At 42.1% G+C, this 23,837-nt stretch overlaps 1 protein-coding gene across 3 annotated transcripts in view; it reads left to right on the top strand.

Moving 5' to 3' along the window:
- The window catches only part of MAB21L3 (mab-21 like 3), a 36,906-nt gene that overhangs the window by 7,319 nt on the left and 5,750 nt on the right, over positions 1-23,837 (top strand). Inside the window, exons 2-7 of one of the 3 annotated variants that reach the window (XM_039718043.1) lie at positions 9,985-10,093; positions 14,415-14,555; positions 16,622-16,693; positions 19,072-19,363; positions 21,899-22,080; positions 22,862-23,056. In XM_039718043.1, the coding sequence (XP_039573977.1) occupies positions 10,046-10,093; positions 14,415-14,555; positions 16,622-16,693; positions 19,072-19,363; positions 21,899-22,080; positions 22,862-23,056 (930 nt within the window). In that variant the 5' untranslated portion in view covers positions 9,985-10,045. Of the gene's footprint in view, positions 1-9,984; positions 10,094-14,414; positions 14,556-15,622; positions 16,694-19,071; positions 19,364-21,898; positions 22,081-22,861; positions 23,057-23,837 lie in introns of those variants that run through there. The other 2 variants (XM_039718045.1, XM_039718046.1) reach the window with 2 other exon arrangements.

The following is a 23,837-nucleotide window of genomic DNA, read 5'->3' on the forward strand; positions in this document are numbered from 1 at the left end:
ATCTTTGTGTATTCTCTATATGCTGTAGACTTTTGCATTGTTTACTCATTCCTGTTTAATTTGAACTAACAATCAGAAGTCTTTGCCAGTTGAGAGCTGAGTAATGGGAAATTGGTAACAGGCCGGGGGAGCAGATCCAGTTCAAAAATGAAGTTGTATATAGTTGATGTGTGTACTGTTAAATATTTAATTTGAATTAATGGAATACTGAGTGTTCCAAGCCATCCCATATTAAAATGAGGACTGATATATTTCAGAAGTACTTTCTCTTCTTTAACTGTATTAGTGTGCTGTTGTTAACTTAGAGCTGTACTGCTGGAAAGTCTGTTTGTAGAATACTTCATCTGAGAAGTCACAACTGAAGACAGCATAAGCTTTTCCACAGTAGACCTTTTATGGTGATATATTCATATGTTCTGTGAACAGCTGTTGGATCCATCTTTTTAAGATGTTTTTTGCCATAGGTGAGGGGCCATAACAAATGTTGAAATATTCAGAATAATTGCACTTATCTATTCTGTTTTCTTAATGTATTTCCTATGCATACTGCCTTACCTGTATGTATTGTACTTCACTGGAAGTACAAAAAGCCAATATTGGGTTCTTAATTTATTATGTACTAATAAGTTTTTTAAATAATTCTGTAATACTAAATATTTTCCAGTGATCTGTGTCTATTAAGAGAGGGTGATGATGGGTAAGCCCAGGTGAATTTAGTCAGAAAGTTAATATTGGTTGTCTTTACTTTCTCTTTTAATTTCTGAATTATTTCAATAATTTTAAATCTTTTCTTTTAAGAATTTTGTAGAGGCTAACCTATGTTAGTAAACCAACTTTTACATGATTTGTAACAGCTCTGATACTGCCTCTGACTCGTACAGTTCATCCAATGTCTTTGTAACTTATTTTGTGCCTTTTCTTCCCCTGACACAAAATGTCACAATAAAAACAAGTTCTTTTGCAACACCACAACCTATTTTATTGTACTGATTTTTTTACTTGCCTGACCCTTTTGTTTTGTTTTCTGGAGGGACGTGAAGCTTTCAGAATAGAATAGATATTTCTAATGGACTCTGCAGAAGAAAATTGACAAGGTGGAAAGCAGGTCATTTTGGAAAGGCAGTGCTACAAAGCGCCTGGGAAACTGGGACTGTCAGTACTAATCAATATATTCCACCATATCTATCACAAATCATTTCTAACAAAAACTGGCACCAGTGGAATGTGAGAATCAATTTACTACTGGCTTCAGTTGTGCTGATTGATGTTGAAAGACTGGAAACACTTTGGGGGGTTTAGCATAGCAAAACGTCTGTGGTGGTGTTACTAACATGTACTGGGGGAGTTCCCATGAGCTCTAGTGGTCTCTTAAACACCCCTTCTTAAAGTGGATGCAAATGCACAAGGCCATAGTCCCTGTCCTTAGTACTCCTGCCAGAACATCTCATCAGAGAATGGCAAAATTTGAACATTTGTCTTCATTACCTGGCAATGAGGTGGTAAATAGCTTGACTGCATTTCCTGTCCCCTGTCCAGTGGCAAAAAAAATATTGTCAGACTCTGAAAAAAGTGACTGTGGGGAATAGGGATCAGTGCTGTGTTCTAAACTGCCAGTTGATTGTTTTCTCTGCCAGACTTTGCTTTGTTAAAGAGCAGTTCTTGGTGTCCCTGGTAGCAGAACCTGAATAGCCCTGTGCTCCTGTGAATGCTGTTCTTCCCTCCTGCCCCAAACTGTCCCTCTCCCACCAGATGACTGGTAGCATTATTCACCTCATTTTCCATTTGAAGCACATCTGCTCATTTCCCTCCCTCCATGAAAACCCAAGGAGCAGAGAGATGGCTTGCTCCTTCATGCACAAGCCTGGACAAGCAACTTGCTCTGCATATTCCCAGTAGTTTTATTCCACTATTGTTTTTCCTCCCCCACTCTCATTTTCAGTGCCCTTAATCTGCATTTAACTAGTTCTAGCCCTGAATATATGTCCCGTGGCTTGTCACTGCCTGGAGCAGATACAGCACAAATGATTGACCCTCTCCCTTTGGCAGTTTGGCTTTGACTGCACAAAACAGCCAATAAAGGGGAAAGGGCTGGGCAGCTGATTATGGGAATTAGCTTGACGCTCTACAGTTTTATAGGTCTGAGATAAAGGAGGAAGTGTTTGCTTGAGAATTAAAATTGCTTGCTTGCTTTCTTCTGCTACCTGCTCTTCAGGTGACAGATTTTCAGAAGTTATAAACTGAAAGAATAGCACATGTGTTAGCCAGCCATAGCTTTGACTGGAGGCTGTTTGCTCATCTTTCAGTGACTGAAGCTGGAGTGTGCAGCTATGCAGGTCGTTATCTGATCAGTCTGGAATTCTCTGAAAAGACTTGACTGAAGCCTCTGTAGAGATTCTGACAAGTCTTGTTATCACTAGTTTGCTGATTATCTTGGTCTGCTTTGTGGTACATACATCATACTTCTAATAAAGAGCAAATTATTTCTCACTTCTACTGGTGCTCTCATTGCACAGTAATTGTTCCCTCGTGGCAATTGTTTCCCTCTGGGCCCAGGAATTGCAGAGTTCCAGTGACTCTCCTCCCCTGCTTTCTTCCCACACAAAGCATGTAGTTGTCTGGGCCTCCCCCTGTGCTTTTCTTGAGACACTTCTACAGGTATATTGGCAAAATCTTCCTTTAATCCTGACTGCTTCTTCAGCTTCTCCTTTCCCTCCTCTCCACAGTGCCACATTAGTTCTGGGACACAACACAGTGTCCAAGTTGACATATCCTAAGGATCACCTGGGAAGTTTGGTGTCTTTGACCTTGTGTTTAGGGTGGCAAGCTGAAGACTTTGATCAGACACATTTTATAGTAGATTGGCAATACTGCTAACCAAGGTCATACAAACACATCTGCTTTTCACGTGGTTCAGACAGAATGTGGTTGTCAGCTGTCTTCACTTTGTTGGGGGCTTTTTGCGGGTTTTTGTTTTGGGTGGCAGGGAATGGGGATTTTTTGCTTTGTTGTTGTTGGGGGGTTTTTTGTTGTTTTGTTTGGTTGGTATTGCCTTTTTTTTGTTTTTAATCTCACTTTCCTCCCACACAAGTATTTCTTCCAGCACTGTAAAATAGCTTCCGGGGACCCAGCTTTTTTGGCCTGGAGACTTTTCTCAGTTTCCTTGCTCAAGCTGAACTGTTTGTTCTGCAGTAATTGTATTTTGATCAAGAGAAGGCAATAGATCTTACGGGTGTGTAGCTGTTATTGGCCTGTGATATATGAGACCTAGTTTCTAGCTCTGGCTCCAGTGAACTCTTGTACATTTTTTATTAGTCAGTGACGGGATGAAGCACATAAACAGGGATGCCAATCTGAGTCTTCTCTCTCCCAAGTGAGTTTGTGTTGGAGTGACTGTTCTCATTTAGCACTGATAATTTATTCAATTTACTTCAAACTGCTGTGGACTCAAGCAATAAGTTCTGAATCAGGTCAATTTGGACACAACAGCAAAATGTAAAAATAATACAAGCTAACATTGCACTCTGAGAGCAGTCATGAAAAAGAAATACCAGCTTCTGGAAATGCAGTGGTCCAGCCTCATTCAGCCCCTCTTGTTGACAGAGCATCATTGCAAGGATGCTTCTTGGTTTGGCTCTTTTAAATCTTGGACTTGGTCTCTCTGTCCCAAGTTACTGTGCCTCTAAATTTAAAATCCCTTTTTGACACCTGAAAATAACCAGCAAACCTATGCTGACATCAAAAGTGAAGCAGCTTTTTCTCACCTGGAAAGACTTCCACTGCTAAAGGTTCTTCCAGTTGCACTGTGCTCTGCCAAACATGTTTTTTCCAGATGCTGTTTTTCTAACCATGTGTGGTGTCGGAACCCAGGACATCTCTCTGGATGCCCTGGATGTCTCAAAGCCCTGGCAGGGGCTCGGAGACCCTGGCAGGAAGCCAAAGACACCTGGAAATTCGATCTTAACTCATGGAGCAAATTGCCAACCTTATATGAAGAATTACAGGCCACAAAAGTTTAAGTAGCATAGTAGTAGCAATCACAGGGTGAAGGGAAAAATTTTGGACCACTGTGCAGGGGGGGTTTTAAACCTTGTACAGGGGGGTTTGGAATTCTGTACATGGGGGTTAGGGGTTCTAAGATGGAGGGATTTGGGCATGCCCTGTCCTTCTTCTTTCTTCTCCATGGCATCCATGTTCAGGATGATGTTGGCATTCACAGATTGGTTTAGAGTAGAAAGTCACTGTCTAACATAGGTGATAGGTATTGGAACATTATTGTAAAGATAGTATACGTAGTTTTTAGTACAAAAGATAGTACCAGCCCGAGAGGCGGAGTGTGTGCCTCGGACCGACCTGCAGAACAGACCTTGGCAGGCCAGACAGAAAATGTTTGAGATAAAATATAATAAACAACCTTGAGAACGTGAACTGAAGACTTCTCGTCTCCTTCTTCGGCTGCTGGGTTGGGGAAAAGAGACTTTTAAATGAGACACACCTCGGGATCTTCCTGACCAGACCAGACCAGAGCAGAGGAAAGCCCGAGAGTATGGTACCATCAGTGGTATCAAGTATTTCCTTTTTAGCATGCAGACTATTTACCAAGGCATATAAACAAAAGTGCTGGAAGGCTCTCATTTTTGTGGATGTTGGCTGCAGGTTGGTTTTCAAGATGGTGGGACATCCTGATTGAAACAGCAGAACAGTAGTTGTAGTTTAGTGATGGATAAAACACAGAGGAAAAATATCCATAGAAATGGTCTAGTGGAATATTTTATGTTTAAGTTATGATGTACTGAACTTACATTATTTCAGTGAACTTTCAGAGGACAGTACATGCATTCAGAACTCAAAATGCCAGTTTTGCTGTCCCACATCTCAGTAAACTCTCCTGGAAGCCTCAGAGCTGATGCAGCCAGGACTCCCAGCTTTCTGCCTCTCCTGCCATCTTCTGAGCTGACCATTTTAAACTTGGAAATTTCCAGGCCCTGGACACATCTGCACACATGGTCCCAGTGATGCTGGCAATACTAGAAGCACTGCTGTTTGATTTACATTTGTTGCCCAGTGGCTTGATGCTTAACAGCAGCTGCAAAATGGACTGGATTCTGATTAATTTCCTGGTTGAGGCTGGTCAGTGGTGAGTAGCAGCATTATAATCTCAGCATTTTTCAGAATTTCCCACATCCTCAGCTGGTGATCCTGCAGTGATCATGTTCTTTGGAAATACTACACTGCAGCCTGAAAACATTCAGGTTGTAAATAATTTGGAAATAATTTCCCAGATTAAGAGAACTCATTTCTAGCAAAGGCTGTCTGCCTTTTTCTGTTGTGTCTGGTAAGACCACAAATGGAAAAAAGATACCAGGTTTTATAAATGACTGGACTTGATCCAATCCTGTGCTTAGTTTGGAAAGGATATAAACCTTTAACTTGCATGATATGAAGTGCAGGCCCAAGGCTAATGTGAGAACGTGTGGCAGTGAGAACAAACAGCATAAGCATTTGGAGCATTTTTGAGCCTGCCAAGTATTGATTGGTAATGGGAGGGAATGAGTGGAGAAGCTTTTCAATTTGGCACCCATGTGTGATTCTGGTGCTGTCACAGTGAATTAGCAGGACTTTCTTTTCCCTCTAGTCCATCCCAGGCATTTGTCATTGAAGTATCCCCTTTGCTCATATCAACTTGTTAAAAGACAAAGTGGAAAAAAACCCAAATAAATTCCCAGAACTTTTGCCCCCAAAAAGCCTGATTATGTTATGCTGCTATCCTCTGAATGGAGGCTGAACAGTTCTAACGACTGTCACAGCATAAATGTTATAGGGGATTCAAGCTACAATTACTCATTTTGCACAGTCACTTAATCCACTAATGGGGAGAAATGGGACAACAGTTTAAGAAGGCAAGAGAACTGTCAGAGATTATTAAATCTGTTGGGATCATTTGGTTTAGTAGTCTGTGTTGACCCAAGTACATGCTTCAGCTAATGCAACAGACTTAATGCCTCCGGTAATTAGAGCAAGAAGAGATGGGTCATCATTAGCAACTAGAAATTCAGGGTTATATTTCATCTGGAGGGCAGCATCTTCAACAGGGCATATTTGTTGCCACTGCAGATCATCTGTGAGTCACAAGTGGTACATTGGTCTGACTCATTTGTGTGATTTAGCAGAGGCTTTTTAATACATGCTCACTGTTCCGTATGGATAGTTTTTCTAAATAGTTGCCTAACAGAAAAAGGCACAATATTGGACAACCCTGTGCAGTTAATACTGCTGTTCTTATTTACAAGATGTTGGTGATTTCTTTATTGTTGTGCAGTTCACAGTTCATATTACTTTTGATTGTAGGTTTGAAATGTCTTTGTCATATCTGTGAAATTGAAGAGTGAAGAAAGGAGAGCCAAGCAAGCATGGAAAGCATCAGTAACTGGCATCTTCAGAGCGTACAAGAGCCAATCTAATACCATTCAAGGCATATATTCACAGAATACTTTCACAAGGTTTTCACAGATCCAAAATCATATTCAGTCCTGCACATTGCCAACAGCATGAATGAAAATTATATACCACAGATTCAGTGTTTTTGCAGATACTAGCAAATTTCTAAGTCCTCTTAAAAGCGTACTGCTAAGTAAATGAAGATGCAGGTACAAAGGAAATTAGCCACCATCTGATCTCCTTTACGAGGTACAGTGAAATGGGAACTGAAATAATATAAATGGGGTGATGTAATATAGCTGAGTCATTCCATATGATCTTACGCAGATCAGCAGGCAGGGAACTGGGACTTGAGAAAAGCAAAGTATTGATGTGTGGCTTGAAAATATTTGAAAGTTTATAAATCAATGGATGATCCTCAAGCAGAATTTGGGTGTATGTGTATGGCTAATTAGATGTGAGATGCTGAAAACCTCCTCAGAAACACCACCAAAGAGGGAAGGAAAATTGCAGTGCTTCGGCAAGAACTGTCTGGAGAAACTGTCTCTCAAAAATATGCCGAGACCCTAGCAGGGGCTTAAGGCATTTCTAACAATCACTAGAAAAGAAAGGGATTCAGAGGTGTCAAAAAGATAGCCATTCTTAGTGTGGATGAGAATCTCCTTAGAACAAGTATACTTGGGAGTTCAATTTGCCAAATAAATCAAGTCCAAAAGCTCTCAATAGTGCTTATGTCCATGATATCTGATGGATCGTGAGGTAACTGGAACTGGAGAGACCTTTTGTGGTTTTGTCTTCACATGGTTGCCTGGCTTCAGCAGAGTGCTTTTTATCTCCATGAAGCCATTGTGAGCTTTTCACAAAAGAATGGGTCATCTGGTCCAACTTCCCTGCTCAAGCAAGGTCATCCCAAAGCACATGGCACAGGATTGCATACAGACAGTTCTGGAATATCTCCAGTGAGGAAGACTCCACAACCTCTCCAGGCAACCTGTTCCACTGCTTGGTCAGCCCCACATTCAAGAAGTTCTTTCTCATATTCAGGTGGAACTTCCTGTGCATCAGTTTCTGCCCATTGTCTCTTATCCTGATGCTTGAAACCATTGAAAAGAGCCTGGCTTCATCCTCTTGATGCTCTCCTTCTTTCCTTCTGTGCTTCTTGAAGAGCGAGGAAAAAGAAATAGCCATTCTTCACTCCCTCTTGCTGGTGTGCCTGGGGAATTAAGGTGTAGGCTCAGAGGAAATATTTTCTCAGGAGATTATGTTTATCAGCCTTTGGAGCTAGGATCCATCTCAGATTTTCTCCACCTTAGTCTTACTCTATACAAGCACTGTCATGGTAGAAGGTTCCTGAGAAGGACCCATCGGATGGAGGTTTCCCTGCAGTGCCACTATATCAGCTCAGTAGACCTCACTGGAGAAGCTTGGATTCTTCCCACTTTGTGTCTACATCCTCTTTTATCTATGCAGATGTTCTGATTTCTGCTCTGTCCTTTCTCTTTACTCTTTTCTTCTGATGCAGGCTTTTCCCACAGTAACATTCCCTCTTCACATGTGGCCATCTCCTCTACTTTTCTGCTGCATTCTGTGCTATTTGGTCCTCATGTGACCAACACAAGTTCTTGTGAGGTCAAGATTGGCTGCTGCCTCCCATACCACTCTGACCTGTATTTTGCTGTTTGCTGGTGGTGTAAAGGCCTTTATCAGTTGTAGTATTTACTGTCAGCCAAATAGTAGCATAATATTTGCTACTTATAGGACAGAAATAATGGATGGATTATAATAATAAGGATTATGAACATAAGATATGGTATTATATAAAAGAAAAATTACCAAAACTAGTTCATCTCTCTGCCAGCACCGTGTCTCTGGACAGCTGTCACAAGGAGAGACCTTACAGGAGAGAGACCTTTGAATCTCTTCTTGCTTCATAATACACATCTGAGGTTCTGAGTCTTAATGTGTAGTGGTGTCAAGAGTGTTAAGGAAGTTGTCTGCTGTATGTGCAGCTGACTATCTGAGGGGGCACAAGGGACTTAATGTTTTAGGGGCGTGCTAATAATGGAATCTGACCATTTAAAAGGCTAATTCTCCTCTCTTGTACACTCTACTTGGATATAATCTCATCCAACCAGCCCCTACAAGTTCTATTCCAACCTATTATTCCACTAACATTCTTTGAGACCTTGCGTTTTATCTGGTTTCCCTAGCAGAGCTCACATAAACTGCTGGCCCCTCAGAGGAAAGATATCCAGTAAGTCTTGAAGTGAGCAAAAACGTGGTATGAGTCCCTAAACTTTAGGGAACCAAGAAAATCTTTTTCAGTGCCCAATCTAGTGGAACCTGGTTTGGGGAGTAAATACCTACATGTCTTTGTGAAGGAGTCCTCAAGGCCCTCAGCAAAAAGACAATGACAGCTGTCTCACAAAGAAAGGTTTGCCCTGTAGGTGCTGGGGAAGCAGATGTCCTGCAGGTATTTGTGCTCCAATTACTTACTTAAATTAATGTATTTCATATTTGACTTAATGAAGGACATAATGAAGGATAACTACCAACAACAATGCCTCTCCTGAAGTAACACCCAGTTGCTCACCTGTGTGCTGCCTTTTGCCAGCTGCTGCAAAGGCAGTAAATTGGTCAAGGGATGTCAAAGTTCATTTTCCAGGGGGAAATAGTGATTTTACCCAAAAGTGGATTGTGCCTTCCTTAACAAGGAATGCTTAGCAGCATGGATCTCATCTCTATACTCTGTCACTCCCTTCCATGTGCTGATGTATCCTTCTTTCTAAAAGCCACCAAGCTTCACTGGATCAATGAGGCCTGATCAATTGTTTTTGCCTCTGAATCATCCATATGGGGTTGTTAGCTGAGCTGCTGGCAGAAAACGAGAGGCAGCTTTCTGTCTGTTTACTGTAAAGAAAGCGAAGCAAGCTGCAGGAGGGGACAGGCTGTATAATATTTACTGTCAATACAGCCAGAGAGAGAGGGGAGATATAAGGAGAGGGGAGGAGAGGGGAACAGGGGTTGCAGACTGCAACCCCAGTGAATGATCTGAGTGTAAAAATACCAATGCGTTTTCAGATGGAAAGAGAGTGGATTAGTCAACAAGGAATAACTGAGAGCATTTAAGAAAGGGTGTAACGGAGGTCTAGTGAGGCAGGGACGTGCAAGTGGCATGCAGAGTAATAATGCTGTGCATGCATGTACTGGAGCTGCACTGCAATCCAAAAAGCACTTCCAGATCTGCCCTGACACAGAGCAGTTGCTGGGATATTTTTGTGTATGCCTGCATGCAAGATCCACCATTTAAAAGTAATAAGATGAATAATAACAATTGAACTTAGAGAATAATATTTGGAGATAGTTTTCTGAATGATCTGGATGTCACCATTGTAGCTCAGACCACAAAAAGAAAATTATTAAAAACAGGCATGCTTCCTTGCTTCTATCTTCTCTTACTCATCCACAGCACAGAGATATTAGGTGATCTGAGCTTTACAGGGCAAGAAGGCTCTGAGCAGCTCTCTCTGAGTGTTCCTCTACTTCCAGAGGCAGGTGAACAAGTGAAGAGTGAATTCACACTTTAAAGAGCAGCGAAGACCATCTTGCCATGAAACCATTCACAGATGAAGATGTAGAAATCTACATCCAGAGCAAGGTAAGACTTTATCTGACCAGATTTTCTGTCTCCCACACTAGGTGTTGGTTCTGAAGGGTGCCAAATTTAACAGTTAGTTGCTCGCCTCCTGTCTTCATTTCAGAGACAAGATTGGGTGATGTTTCATGAGAACTGTATTTCTAATGAGATTTCTAGGTTTCTGTTGCAGAATTTAATCTCCTGGTAGCCTAATTTTTCAAGGTGCCCATCCTCTTCTCCTAGGTATCCTGAATTTTTGTTCCTGGTCTGGAATTCCAAATGTGAGACTAGCTGTAATTTCCAGCATTTAAATCTAAGGAAGTGTCCTTGCCTCTCTCCCTGTCTGGTGGTCTTGGCTTGACTAAAACAAGACCAACACCAGGCATTGCCTCTAAGAAAGATTCATGTAGGAACTGCAGAGACAGACCAATATTGTTAGAATTCAGTCATCAGTCTGTCACCTCAGCTTAGGATACTTCTCTATATATCATGATTAAAATAACATGTCTCATTAGCACATGCAGACTGGAATCTCATTTTCTAAGATATTCCAACACTCAATTTCCCCCCCATTATGAAATGAAATAAAACAGAATAAAATCTTCTGTGAAACAATACTGTTTAATAAAAGCTCTAAGTGAGCCATAACATTTTTTAAAGCTGACATGTTTCATGGCAGTACTTAGCTAGATCCTGTTTTATAGTCTGCTTTCCCCAACAAAATGCAAGATACCAAAGTGACAAATAATTTCAAAATGAGAAAGTGTGAGGCTTTTCTGTAAAGGATCTCATATTCTAGTACAATGAAGGGGCTGGTAAGAAAGGTTTGTTTTCTCTGTGGAAATGTTTTGGTGGCAAGTATAAAAGTGCTCCCAGAAATACACTTTCTTCAGGCATGCAGTGTTGTGCACAGGAAAATTATTCCATGCAAATCTGTTCAGTGAGCTATAACAGTGAATGCTTCTCTGAAGATTTAAAAAGAAGAGCTACAAAGGAGGGAACAGAGGGAAGCCATGCACAGGAAAATGCTCATTTGACAGCCATAAGTACAAGGAACAGAAGCAGACTGTAGTTAAGTGAGGCTCATAGTTGCCAATATTTTAGGTTATACTGGAAGTCTGTTTTCTAGCAGCCCTCCAGCTCTGATGGATTCTTAGTTTCTGCCTGCTCCTGAGTCTTTTGTCCAACTTCAGGCAGTTCAGCTTGTCAAATGCTGCCTGTTTTTGGAAACAGGTCAATCACCTGGTGCAATGAATCTCTATAATACCAGAGATTTCATCCTTAAGCCACTAATCAAAGGAAAAATTTGAATGCATATGGAGTGGATGTGGCTGGGTAAATAAGAGAAAACCCAAATGTTCTTAACAGTTCCTAATGAATCCCAATCCTACTTCCTTTCTCCTTAATAAAAACTTAATTGACTTTGTTATTCAGATTTTGTGCATTTGTTTTAGCACAATTCCCTAAGACCTGGTAAGGGGAATGCCAGTGAGTCACAGAAGTGACTGTCCAGCAAAGACCTTACTTTTCTCCCAGTGTGTCTGTGCTGGTACTAGAAGTACCTAAGATAAATGCCTTGGCTCTTCAGACTCACGTTCTGTTTTCTGATTTTTTTGCCCTCCCTTCTGTAGGAAGGTTATATTTTCCAACAGGATGATTACGGAGCTAATTATGGTTAGCTAATTACAGAGAGCACCCTCTGTCAGTCACATGCCCATTGTTCTTTAATCCTGTTCCAGTGATGGGGAGTACACATGGAAAGTGGAGTTTAGTCGTACTCCCTCAACTGTTTTTTTTGAGTGTATACTCTTATAAAGAATTTGTGACAACTGCTGTAGCCTAGCCAGTAGGTGATGAAGGCAGAATTGAATGAGGCCAGGCTGGGTTGAATGGATTCTCCTTGGATACTGGAGGTGGCAAGAAATGTTTCCAGCAGGTGCCCCTTGGAGGGAACAGACCATGAGCAATGCATACAGTGGGCACTCTGGTCTGACCCACTGTGAGACTGTATCTTTTTATACTTTTCCATTTAAAAAAAAAGTCTATTTTTTGGTCTAAAAGGTCTTACACATGGACAACTTTCTCTGGCACTCACCATTCACTGGCTGAAGAAACCATTAGGTATCCTGTCAAGCTTATTGGACTGTTCTAAGGAGTTGTTCTGGATGAACAAAAATAAGGTGGAGAAAATAGATACAGTACAGATACAGATGGAGAAGTGCCATAAATGAAAGCTGAGATGAGGAGGTGAAAATGAACATGGGCTAAAATTTTTCAGTGGGTTTTTTTTTAAGTACATGTAAGTAGCTAAAACTGCTCTTAGAGAAAAGGATGAATTGGAATGAGGAGGATGGTGAATTACTAGGGAAATTAAAGGGCATTATATAAAAGTAAAGGACTACATGGTGTTAAGATAGCAAAGAAACATGATGTCAAGGGTGGATGAGTCAAGGGAGTATGCTGCTGTTGTCTGACGTATTCAGGCTTAGTAAAAGTACTGTTAACTTTGTTGTCTGAGGGAGGAAGGTATTCAAACTCTGCTCATCTTCAAGTTCAGTATTAGTCAGTTGCTGTTCGTGGGTGAATGGATGTAAGGCAAGCACTAGTCCACTTTAGTCCATTGAATGGTCCCTTTGTGTGAAGAAGTGAATCTATTTATCCCCTTCCAGGCTCTGGGGACACATTTCAACACACTTGAGTGGTTTTGGCTGTTAGTTCAACATTTGACATAAAGATGTCCAAAAGGACTTTTAAAGAAGTACTTGTGAATGATATTTTTTAAAAGAGAAAAGAGAGTTGTTCAAGTGCTGAAGAAAATGCTGAGTGAACAGGACACAGGAATTTTAGAAAGCCATAGGCTGGTTTGGTTTGGAAGGCACCTTTAAAGATCATATAGTGCAATTTCCATGCTGTGGACTGTGACACCTTCCACTGGACCAGGGCTCAAAGCCCCGTCCAGCCTGGCCTTGAACACTTCCAGGGATGGGGCATCCACAGCTTCTCTGGGCAACCCGTGCCAGGGCCTCACCACCCTCACAGTACAGAATTTTTAATAGGCTTTTGCTTCCTTTTGGTCTTTGATAATAACAAAAGACTGTAACAATTATGTTTGACTGGCAAATTCTTTATCATTATTAATTAATTATTATCATTATTAATTATTATCATTAATTATAATTTATTATCATTCTCATTGCTCTATGCTTTATCATTCACTTTAGCCAAGTGATGAATTCTGTTTCTGATTTTTTTTTCTTGTCTGCAAACAATAAGGTTCAGTAGAATATGGTGAGGAAAAAGAATTAAGAAGAAAGCAAAAGCTGCAACCAAATGAGATTAAGCATAGGATCCAAAAAAGAACAGTAAACAGTCTTAATATTTCACTCTGCATAAATAATTCTGGTTGCATAAGTAATGACAAATATGTTCATGAACTTCATTAACAGTAGCTGAATCTCCTCACTTTGGTGAATGTGTAAGGATATTTGGGAAATATTAAATGCCCTTTACTAACATGTTTCCTTCATGTTCCTCTTATTGAATCTCCTTGTTCAGATTGTGATAGTCCCCCTATGCTCCCTTCATTTTTAGTCATAAGTGAAGGTTCAGGTTCATCTTATATTTTTCTGAGTTGTCCACCCTTCACCTCAGTTCTCCCAAGACTCAGACATTTAACTGAAATAATTTTCAATAATTCATTATGCTACTGCTTCCTGAATTGAAGAACTACCCTTTAACACCTAGCACAATTGAAGAACACCTTTTAACACAAACAATGTGTTAAATGGGACCAGCTTTGGAAAGATGCTTTCACACTGTCTAGGACTAGAGTCTCATCTGAACTTCAGCCGTAAAGACAGTGTGGATGCTTTCAGTGTATAAGGTAGGCATCTAAATGATACCACATATATCTACCACCTGGCTATGGACAGATCTGTAACTCTTGATGTCCTGTCAGCTCTTGGAATAGAACATACCTGACTTTGAGAATGGCTACCATATTCAGGGGAGTAAAAGGTATTCTGTATCAAATGGATGAAGAATTGAGACTGTAGCTGTAGTTGATAACAAATTTGTCTGTGTAATGAACTCTTTTCCTTCCATCCAGTGGTGTTGGCATGGAAATATCAATTAATGCTTAATAGTCTTGAATATTGACCCTTTGGTGTTCACAGCTCTGTCTCATGGTAAATTGGTTCCAATACACATGGGGACAGTTTTTATTCCCAGTGCAGCACAAGCACAAATGTTTCAGAATGTTTTAAGCTGATTTGTCTGCTTCCCACTGGAGACAAAGATTGCAATTACCTGTAACATGAAGTGTCTTTCCTGGGACTTACAGGTGGAAAGGCGGCATTACCTGGTTTCCAAAGCAGTGGAGGAGGTGCAGAAAATCATCCAGCAGCTGACTGCAGAAATCAGCTACAAGGCTGTGCGATTCCAGGCTATCTCCAACTCTGGCATTCACAATGAGAACATTAAGGTATGAACAAGAGCTCCAATGCACTCTCTGGCAGCCTATAGGCAGCCAGAAAGTGATCTCTCCATTATGTAAATGTTTGTTTGGGCAGGTACCTCACCCAAAACGCCACAGATGACGTACTCACACTTCACTGTGGAGTTCTAGTGACTGGGTCATTGGCACTCACTCATGGACTTCTCACAGCCAGAGGAGCATTGAACAGAGATGGGTAAATCAGGCAGAGCCTCTTCTTACAGCTGCTGTGTTTACAACAGCATCTATTGCCAGAGCTGTCAATCCACAAACAGAAGCCAAAGCTCTTTGGGAGATAGAAAGAAAAAACTTATGCAGCAGTAACATAAGAAAACATGCTCATGCCTTCATGAGCTATGATCCATATTTTTCACAGGTGGAAAAGCTGTCAACTCACTTAAAAAAATGAAAGAAAAATTAAAAGTCCTTCTTCTACTATAAAAATTAGAAAGCTCCTTCTGAAAAATATAGTTTTTCCTTGTCATGGATCAGAATTTCTTTTTTATTGGGAAAAAAAAATATTAGTGGGAGAAGTGAAATTACTCCCTGTTTTAGACCTTCAGACATGAAAATAATAATTCCCTGTCCCAGCTGTGACAGAAGAAGGCTGCTTATTTCTTATGACTCCGTTACACAAAAGTAACTAGTAAAGACACAAGAAACAATCACAGCAATGGCAACTTCAGATGAAAACAATTTTTTTATCTGAACTAGTTGAAATACTAATGTCAGCCATTATACTGAACCGCAGCCATTTACAGATCAAAACACAGCAAATACATAAAAGCATGAGGCAACTTTTGCAGCTCCCTGGGACTGAAAGGGAAGGAGTCTTTGTATGAAGCTGCTGGAAGGGTATGGAGGTGGAGGCAAAATATAATCACCCAGTCTGAAATGTGGCTGTTGTCCTGGGACAAAGACATTCAGATTCATAGCTTTTCTAGGATTTCACGTATCCCAGAGCATGTGGTCTTGTCAATAAGTATGGCCACAGTGGCGTAAAAGAGTGCCATATCCTGGTCCACGAGTTCCTCAGTTCCAGACTCTGCCAGCTACCTCTTGTGCTGGAACAAACCTGCCTGGCTAATGAGGTCTGACAGGACCAGGGTCAGGGTAAAATTGTTGCTCTGGGAAGCAAAGCAGAACAAAACCACCAAGGCAATCTATTATGAGTGTAGATATAGTATGCAGATCTGAACAAATTCTGCTTGAAAGAAATCCTCAAAATCTATTTCCTTAAAAGTGGCAGATCTGTTGTTCATGCTTTAACTGAACCCAGTGTTACAAATCTGTGGAAGTAATACTAGGAGGACCTAACTGTCCTGTATGTGTGGGGCACCAAAGAATGGGTTGATGAGAAATTATTTTGGTTTGGACTGTCTACTTCCAAAAATTGGAAACTTTAATACTGTTGCTGACATACTTCAACATAGAGGAGACTTGTGTCCTGAGAAAGGCAACGTGTTCATTATTCCATGACTAATTTCACATGGTTTTTTCTGTCGGCTATATCTACAGGATTTTTCAGAACTTTCAGCTTCTGGCTAAAAGGAATCAATTTAACATGGTGAGAGATCTAGATTTGTTGAGAAGCTTCAAGCTCCCTTCTAAATATGAAGGGCTGAGTGGAGAATAGTTAAGAAAAATCTTTAGGTATTCAGTGTTTTCCTGTGACCCACGTAACAAAAAGTCATGCTTTAATGCAAAACCTGAATTAAATTCAGAAGAACAAAACAGATTATTTCATTTTTAAATGTTCTAAGTGTTTGTTTTTGTTGTGGCACACCATTTTTGGAGCTGTCAACTGTGCAGGTCTGATGCAAAAGCTGTGGAGGCTTCAGTAAAGTTATAATAAAGAGGTCCAGACTAATCACTGGTACTGCAGTGCCCAGTGGCATTGCCAAGTGTTTAATCAAGATGGGGGCAATGGGGGGATTTTCCTTTAACAAACTCCAAGAATCCAGGGAAGCTTGCAGCTTTGCTCTGTGAATGGATGACCTAGCACATGCTTTCTCTCTGTTCTGTGTACTTGTCTTCCTTTCTGCTTCTCTCAGGATCAGCCAGCTTTACTGGCCAAGTGGTCAGCTATGCTTCGGAGGAAGCGCCCATTCCACCCATCCATCCAGGTACAAAGCCTTCCTGGTGCCTGACAATCCCTGTGCTTGCTTCCTCCTCACACACCCCCTTCTCCAGACTTCACCCACCAAACTGATCCTTCCATGACTGTTTTGTTGTCTGCACAAGAGACTTGATTTTTTTTTCCCCTCAAAGCCTAATTATTTTCTTTCTAACCTAATGTTTCTGTCTCCCTGGAACAGCCTGGCCAGGTTCACAAGAATGAGGTTGTATTTAATTTGTCCAGCACACTCTAGACAGGGTTTTACTACAGCAGAACTGGCCACAAGTTACATGCTCCAGTATTGGAGACTTGCTTGAGTCTGTGACTTTCTAGGGCCCGTGGCCTGCACATAGTGTGTGAGACCATTGTGTGACAGAGCATAGGTGTGGGACTGGGATTTGTTTAGGCCAAGAAGATACCAACTGCCCAGTTTTACAGTGCTAATCCCAGCCTTGTGCATTCTGTTGTTTTCTGGTAAGCCCCAGGTGGAGAGCACTTGTAACATTTGTAGGCACTCACATAACATGTGCAGCTCTTCCCTTTGAAATCTATTGGGGGGATTTTGGGTTGGGGGGAATGGTTATTTACCTGTAAATGTGGCTGAGGCTGTGAGAGGAGCAGTAACTGCATGACAGCTGTTGTATTTTTTCCTTATGGAACCTACTACTCTGTTTCTGAGCTTCCCAAAGGATTTCTCAGCTCCACCAAACCTGATGTGTGCAGGTTAGCTTGATCTTCACTGTCATCCTTTCAGCATCCTCCTGCCTTTATGGTTTATATTTTACAAAAGAGCAGCATCCTGGTGTTTTCCTTGCTATTTCTGTGCTTCTGGCTGGCCATCTTTTATTTTCTAAATCTCTTGCCAGGGAGCAGAGAAGACCAGCTGCTCCCTGTGAGAGAGAGAGAGAGAGAGAGAGAGAGAGAGACAGGCAGGAGGGGAATGTAGCCAGGCAGCCCCTGCCCTATGGTCCCTGAGTGAGACAGACACAAGGAGGGCAGCTGGGTCAGCCAAGAGTCTGGATCATCAGGGAAGTCTGCTGGTAAGTCAGGTCTGAGGTCAAGCCACTCCCCCACTCACTGGAGCCCAGGGCTAACCTGAACTGGGGGTCCCAGACCCATGGGCAGAAGGTGTAGATAGAAGTCCCAGAAAGGCTGCTTAGGGACAATAAAGCTTGTTAGTGCCCTCAGGGCCCTGGCACCTCTGTGCTAATACTTTAAATCAGCTGAACTGAGGAAGGCTACAAGGGTGTTTTGGATTATTACAGGAGAGTGACAAGCGTGTTTCGTTCACCATGGGTGTGACCACCTCACAGCAGTGGCTGTCACTTCACATCCTGCTCATGCAGCACCTTCACCTTACTTATGACACTGTAAGTTAGACTTGGTAGCAAGAGGACTTGAAAAGCTCCTAAGCCAACATGGTAAAAATCTGAAGGACTTTTAACACCCCTTCTGGAACCACAAGTGCCAGATGCTTCCAAAGTAGCACTTGGACATGTCTGTCTATGCCCTGGGCCAGACAGATGATATTTTGTGGTATTTGAATTACCTCATTCTTTCCTTGCAAATACTGTCTCAGAACTGTTTTTTAATGGAAAATGGTTGTTCCCCAAGTGAGGCAAATGAACTGGCTTGCAAACAAGCCTGTTTAAGGCTTCCTTGTCTATTGATTGTTGCCTCCATCCTTACACTGTTTCTGTCATGCTCATCAGGAGATGCAGTTCCATACATTACAGCTGGCCAAGACCTGGACTTGTTTCTGGGAGTGACACTGCCTCAGCAGGCTCAGGCATGTTACTTGCCTTATGTCTCTTACTGTCCCTTTAAATGTCAGTCAAAAAGAGTGCAACACTTGTAAAATTAACAGGCCATCGCCTTATTTTGCTACTGTCTGTAGTGGAATTTGAAAGAGATCAGAAAGGTGCACTTTTTGCCATAGTTATTACTAGTATTGGACTCTGGGCTTATCTCAAGTAACAATTCTGAGATAATAGCTAGCACTCTTTGGGTTTCCCTTGGCAGGATATCAAAGCATCTTCTCTCATGCCTTCCTGCTCCTTGGAAGCTGCTGGTTATTACATCTCATGGTATTGCAGACTAGAAGTAACAAGAAAAGGGGGAAAGCATGGCAGGTGTGGTGGCAAGTCAGCCAGTGAGCTCTTATAGTCTAAGAGCTTCACATCAGATGCCTTCTGAGACAATTTCCTTTTAGTCTGCATGCCTCCAAGGTAACCCTGGCTGTGTTCAGTTAGTCCCATCATACCATGGTTTGTCCTTCTTTTCCAAGCCCCTGCTTTTACCTAGTACTTCCTCAGCCCTGTTTTCCTTACTTTAGCTCATGGATCTGCCCTTGTCTCCTCTCTCAATCTCTCTGAACTCTCCCAGGTCTTAGCACCCAGCCAGTTCCTCATCACAGTTCCTCTGCGTGGCCTGACCGGTTACAGGGAATGCCAGGTGCGGCACTGGCGCTATTACACCGTGCATGGAGCCAAGCTCCTCTCCTCCGTGCGGGACCCTGAGGAATTGCATCAGTGGCTGGAGGTGGAGCAGTTCTCAAAAAGCCTTCAGCAGTGGCATGAAGAGGATGTGAACATCGAAGGTGATCTGGTTCCAGCTAAAGTCCTTATCGTCTTCCGGGAGCTGGTGGAGAAGTCGATTGTCTCCTGTAACCTCTCCAGTGAGTTTGGTGGGGACAGGTGTGAGGGAGACCATCACACACACAGAGTGTTTGGCTTGCGTGGTCAGAAGCTGAGCAAAACTCTCCCAAACCAGGAAGCCTTCAAGTGATTGCAGTGCCAGACACAGACCTGCATTGAAGATAGTATTCATTAGTTCTTGGGCTCTTTGTACCCAAGATGTTACTTCTTTCTTAGGAATTTGGTTAGGGTCTCCAGCAACATCTCCCTTGCAGTTCAATTAAGAGGCAGCCCAGATTTTTAGAACATTTAGGAGTTTGTTTGGGAAAAACAATCCTTCTCTACTATAGCACCTGCAATATATTTAAATTATTAAGGAAGGTAGTATAGGAAAATTGGGTACTGGAAAGCTATATCTGAGTGTACATCTGAGAAGAACATGTTTGAAGATATTTATAGAGTGGATAATGCTCTGGGGAAACCTTAGCTGCCCACAGCTTTCCAGCATGGGATTATGGGAACTAAGTAGAAGGACTTCTACTGAAGCAAAGTATGTTGGACAAGTGCTCTTTTCCCCAGTGTCCAAGGTACTCCTGTGGTGCCTCTTCCCATAGCATGTTTCCAGGAATGACTTTATTCATCAGTAGCCTAATGTGTCTTCTGTATTTCAGAGCAATAGAAGGTATTTCCACTCATCTGATTGCACTCTTAATTGTAGTCACAGGGGGAAAAAATGTTAAAGTCAAGCTCCGCTAGATAATGGCATTTTTTCAGGAAATACTTGTTATCATAGGAATGGGAAGGTGGATAGGAATGATATTTCACCATTGAGGCTGGAAAGAGCAGCTGGAACAGGCTTGCTTCTGAGGCTTTACTTATGTGAAAGTTTTTGTGTCCATCTGATTGCGCTCTTAATTGTAGTCACAGGGGAAAAAAAAAAGTCAAGCTCCACTAGATAATGGCATTTTTTTTCAGGAAATACTTGTTATTGTAGGAATGGAAAGGTGGGTAGGAATGATATTTCACCACTGAGGCTGGAAAGAGCAGCTGGAACAGGCTTGCTTCTGAGGCTTTACTTATGTGAAAGTTTTTGTGTTGGGCAGCAGTCATATCAAGTTCTTGAGTGAAAGTTGAGTGTTGCAGGAAAGGTACTTGCAGGGACCCCAGAGAGTGGTGTTCCAGTTGATGATTCTGATGCCTTTTTTGTAAGGTCTGCTGGGAGGATATAAGCTAGGATGAAGTCAGGAGAAGCAATAACATTTTTGTTTGTTTCTGTGAAGAATGGACTTCCTTCATCCCACAGTATGGCTAAAGTTACAGAAAAACTTCACTGATTTCTTCGCTTCCCTGTTTTTTCATTCTTTCAGCACCAGCAAAATAATTTTTTGAGGTGTCTCACTTTTCATTAGTGGAAAAATAGGTATAAGCATTGCAATGCTTTTGGAAATGCCATGAACATATTTACGTGCTGACACAGTGGTTGCTCTAACACTTTTCAGCTGCTAGAGACCCTTTTCGGGAGCTTGGAAATAGAACAGTTCCTGTTTTGATGCCAGGCTTGGCCCAGCAGGGAAATAGCACATAGATTTTCTGAAGTTTATAAAGTTCTGGTTGGGATGGGTTCTACTCTTTGCAAGGTCATTCACCTCATTAATTGCTCCTTAGCCCATGCCAGTCAAAATGAGGTGGGATAACACACTGCTCTTTAAACTGCTTATGTTCATCTGCTCAGGCTTTCACTTCTCTGAGTTGGAGGATGAACATGCAATTGGCTCAGATGGCAGAGCTGAAGGGACAATGATCCTTCCACAGTGACTGGGACAGAAACTTTTCCCATGAACTCAACTGGACCAACAGGAAACATCCCACAAAGTCCATTAGTTGCAGCTTGCTTTCCTTTCTGTACTCTTAGATCATGTTGTTCCTGGAGATGAGCCACTCTTCTTTTACACTGAGGAAACTTCTTTCCTCCAAATCACCTTGGAACTAACTCTTCTTAACACTCAGCACTCGCACTGATGTAGCAGTTAGCCTTTTCTGTGTGACTGCTCTGCACAACAGACCATAAATTCTGGTATTCTGTGCAAGTGCATCTCCAGAAACAAACTTTACAGATACGCCACAAAACATTCTGAATGACTGGCAGTGGTAAGTGTGATCTGGCAAAGGTCTGATCTCAGGTTCTCTGAAGGAAGAATAACATCTTTAGATAGGAAGTGTTCATCTGGTCCTCTCCAATCTGCAGTGATCTCCTTGTAGTGTACCATTAGAAATGTTAGGTTGCACCACTTGTCTAGCTTTAAGAACCTAATCCTAGGGTTTAAGAGGACCCACAAAGGAAAAAAAAAGCATGATAAATGAGTGTAAAGTTAATAACCTTATTCTTTCATCTTCCTGTTCTTATTCCCCAGAGTAGAGTTTTATAGATTTAGGTCTTTCTTACGTTCTTCATGTGTTATTGAAGAGAAAGTGTTAAGACAGACCAATAGAGCTGCAAGGTCCTAGACAGCCTCTTGCTTGGCTTCTGGAAAAGGACCTTTTTATCTATATTTTCTTCTCTTGTTGTTCTTTCACAGGTAAAGTGACAGTACTGGAGAGCTTCAGCTCAGTGGTCCGGGTGGCTGTGGAGACATCAGAATCCCAGGTTGAGGTGGAGCTGGTCCCTGCTGTGGAGATTCCAACGTGCTGGCCCGAGAAAGCCCGGTGGCCTCGTTGCCTTAAGCGTTGGCCTTCTCAGGAAAAAGTGCAATGCATCAAGGTAAACAGTGTAAAAAACACCCTTAACTCTGGGATGGAATCTATCTCTCAGGTGTCTGATAGTGTTTTACCAAAGGAAGAACTGCATGGTGATGGCAATAGGGTTAGAAGATATATTCTCTAAAGAGAGAAGCAATGTCTCAAAATATTCTATTGGAATTTATTTGGATTTTGTTTCCCCCCCGCCACTACAGTGGTGAATTCTATAGAAAAAATCTGACTTAACTTTTTATTGCATGAGTCTCTAGCAAACAATTCTGCCTGCATCACACAGCTCTGATGTGCATCATTCTTGCTCTGCCTCGCGTAAGACTTCAGCGAATGGGCTGCTGCCTTGCAGTTTTCCCTCCAGCTCAATCCCATCTTTCCCTACAACACTCATGGCTGGATTCTGGCACTTCAGCTCAGCCCAGCTGCCAAGTTCCTACAGGTCCGTCCCATTCCACCTTCCAGTCCTGCTCCCCTCTGATGCACCTCTGCTTTAGTGGCACTGCTGGTACTGTGCCTGATGGCTCTAGAACAGGATCTCCTATAGAGATCCTGTGCCTGATGGCTCTAGAACAGGATCTTCTGGCACTAACCAATACCAGCACACAAGGAAACAATGCAAAATGCATGTTTATTCAACTAAGAAGGGAGCACACCTCATGTTTGCTGCCTCTGTTAACCCTGTTTAGAGTAGGCTTTGAGAGGTGTCACACATGCTTTTGTTAACCTCAGTCTGCATTGCTGGGAGAAGTTTGCCTCTGATCTGCTGTCACACTTCCCCTGTTGTTCCACAGTCGCTGGGTTTCGACCTCCTAGCCCGCTCTAATTATCACTGGCAGCTGTGCTTCTCCCGTGCTGAGCACATCCTCATGGAGGGACTTGATGAAGACGGTGGTTGTCGCAGGAAGTGCTTCAGAGTCATGAGGCAGATGAAGGAGGATGTCTGGTGTGCTGGGAATAAGCCTGTCATCACAGCTTATCACCTTCAGGTAGGCATCAGCCTCATACCTACATAGAGTCACGGGATCTGTTGCAGTGGCTTCCATCCAGTAATGTCAGAATGTTGTGGTGTAAGTCAGTGCAGCATCTGTGTAATTTCTTAAGGTAACTCTCAAAACTGCTGTACCTTTTCATTGCTTTGTGGTGGCAAGGAGTTCACTAAATATATGTTCCAAACTTCAATAAGAAACCAGGGCCTTTAGGAACATTATGATTGCAACAACATAAATAGAGTTGAGGCCCCTGCTCTGTTTTGACTTCCCATTGTACTGTTGTCTGTAATTGCACACTTACTTCCTGCTTCTTGATTATCTCAGCCATCTAGATCCATCTCTGTCTCTGGTGGAAGATAGTGATTTTTTTTCTTTGTGGATATGCACCAAACAAAACTGTCTTAGTTGAGCATTATTAATGAATTATGTGCAAACTACAGTTCTGGTGGTGTTTCATTTGGGGTAGGAAGGAAAGAAAGAGTTAAAGGGGTGGTGGCATCCTCCCTGCACCTATTTCAGGGTTCAAGATGGCTTCAAGCAAGATTTGTGAAGAAGAGAGAGAAGACTCTGCTATGACTGTGTCCCCACATCTGGCAGCTGCAGACACCAATGGGCCACAGGCAGCACCATTTGTTAGACTTCATCCCCCTGGAGTTGCCAGGGAGAGGCTGTACTTTTCCCATCTTGAAGCCTAAAGCCATTAGGTTCCTACAGTAGTTACTGATCTTTTGGTGTCCAAAACCAGATGCAATGCTAAGATTTCTCCTAAAGAAAAAGC

Source organism: Passer montanus, unplaced genomic scaffold (genome assembly GCF_014805655.1).
Source record: "Passer montanus isolate IOZ18808 unplaced genomic scaffold, ASM1480565v1 scaffold39, whole genome shotgun sequence".
NCBI classification, from domain to species: Eukaryota; Metazoa; Chordata; class Aves; order Passeriformes; family Passeridae; genus Passer; species Passer montanus.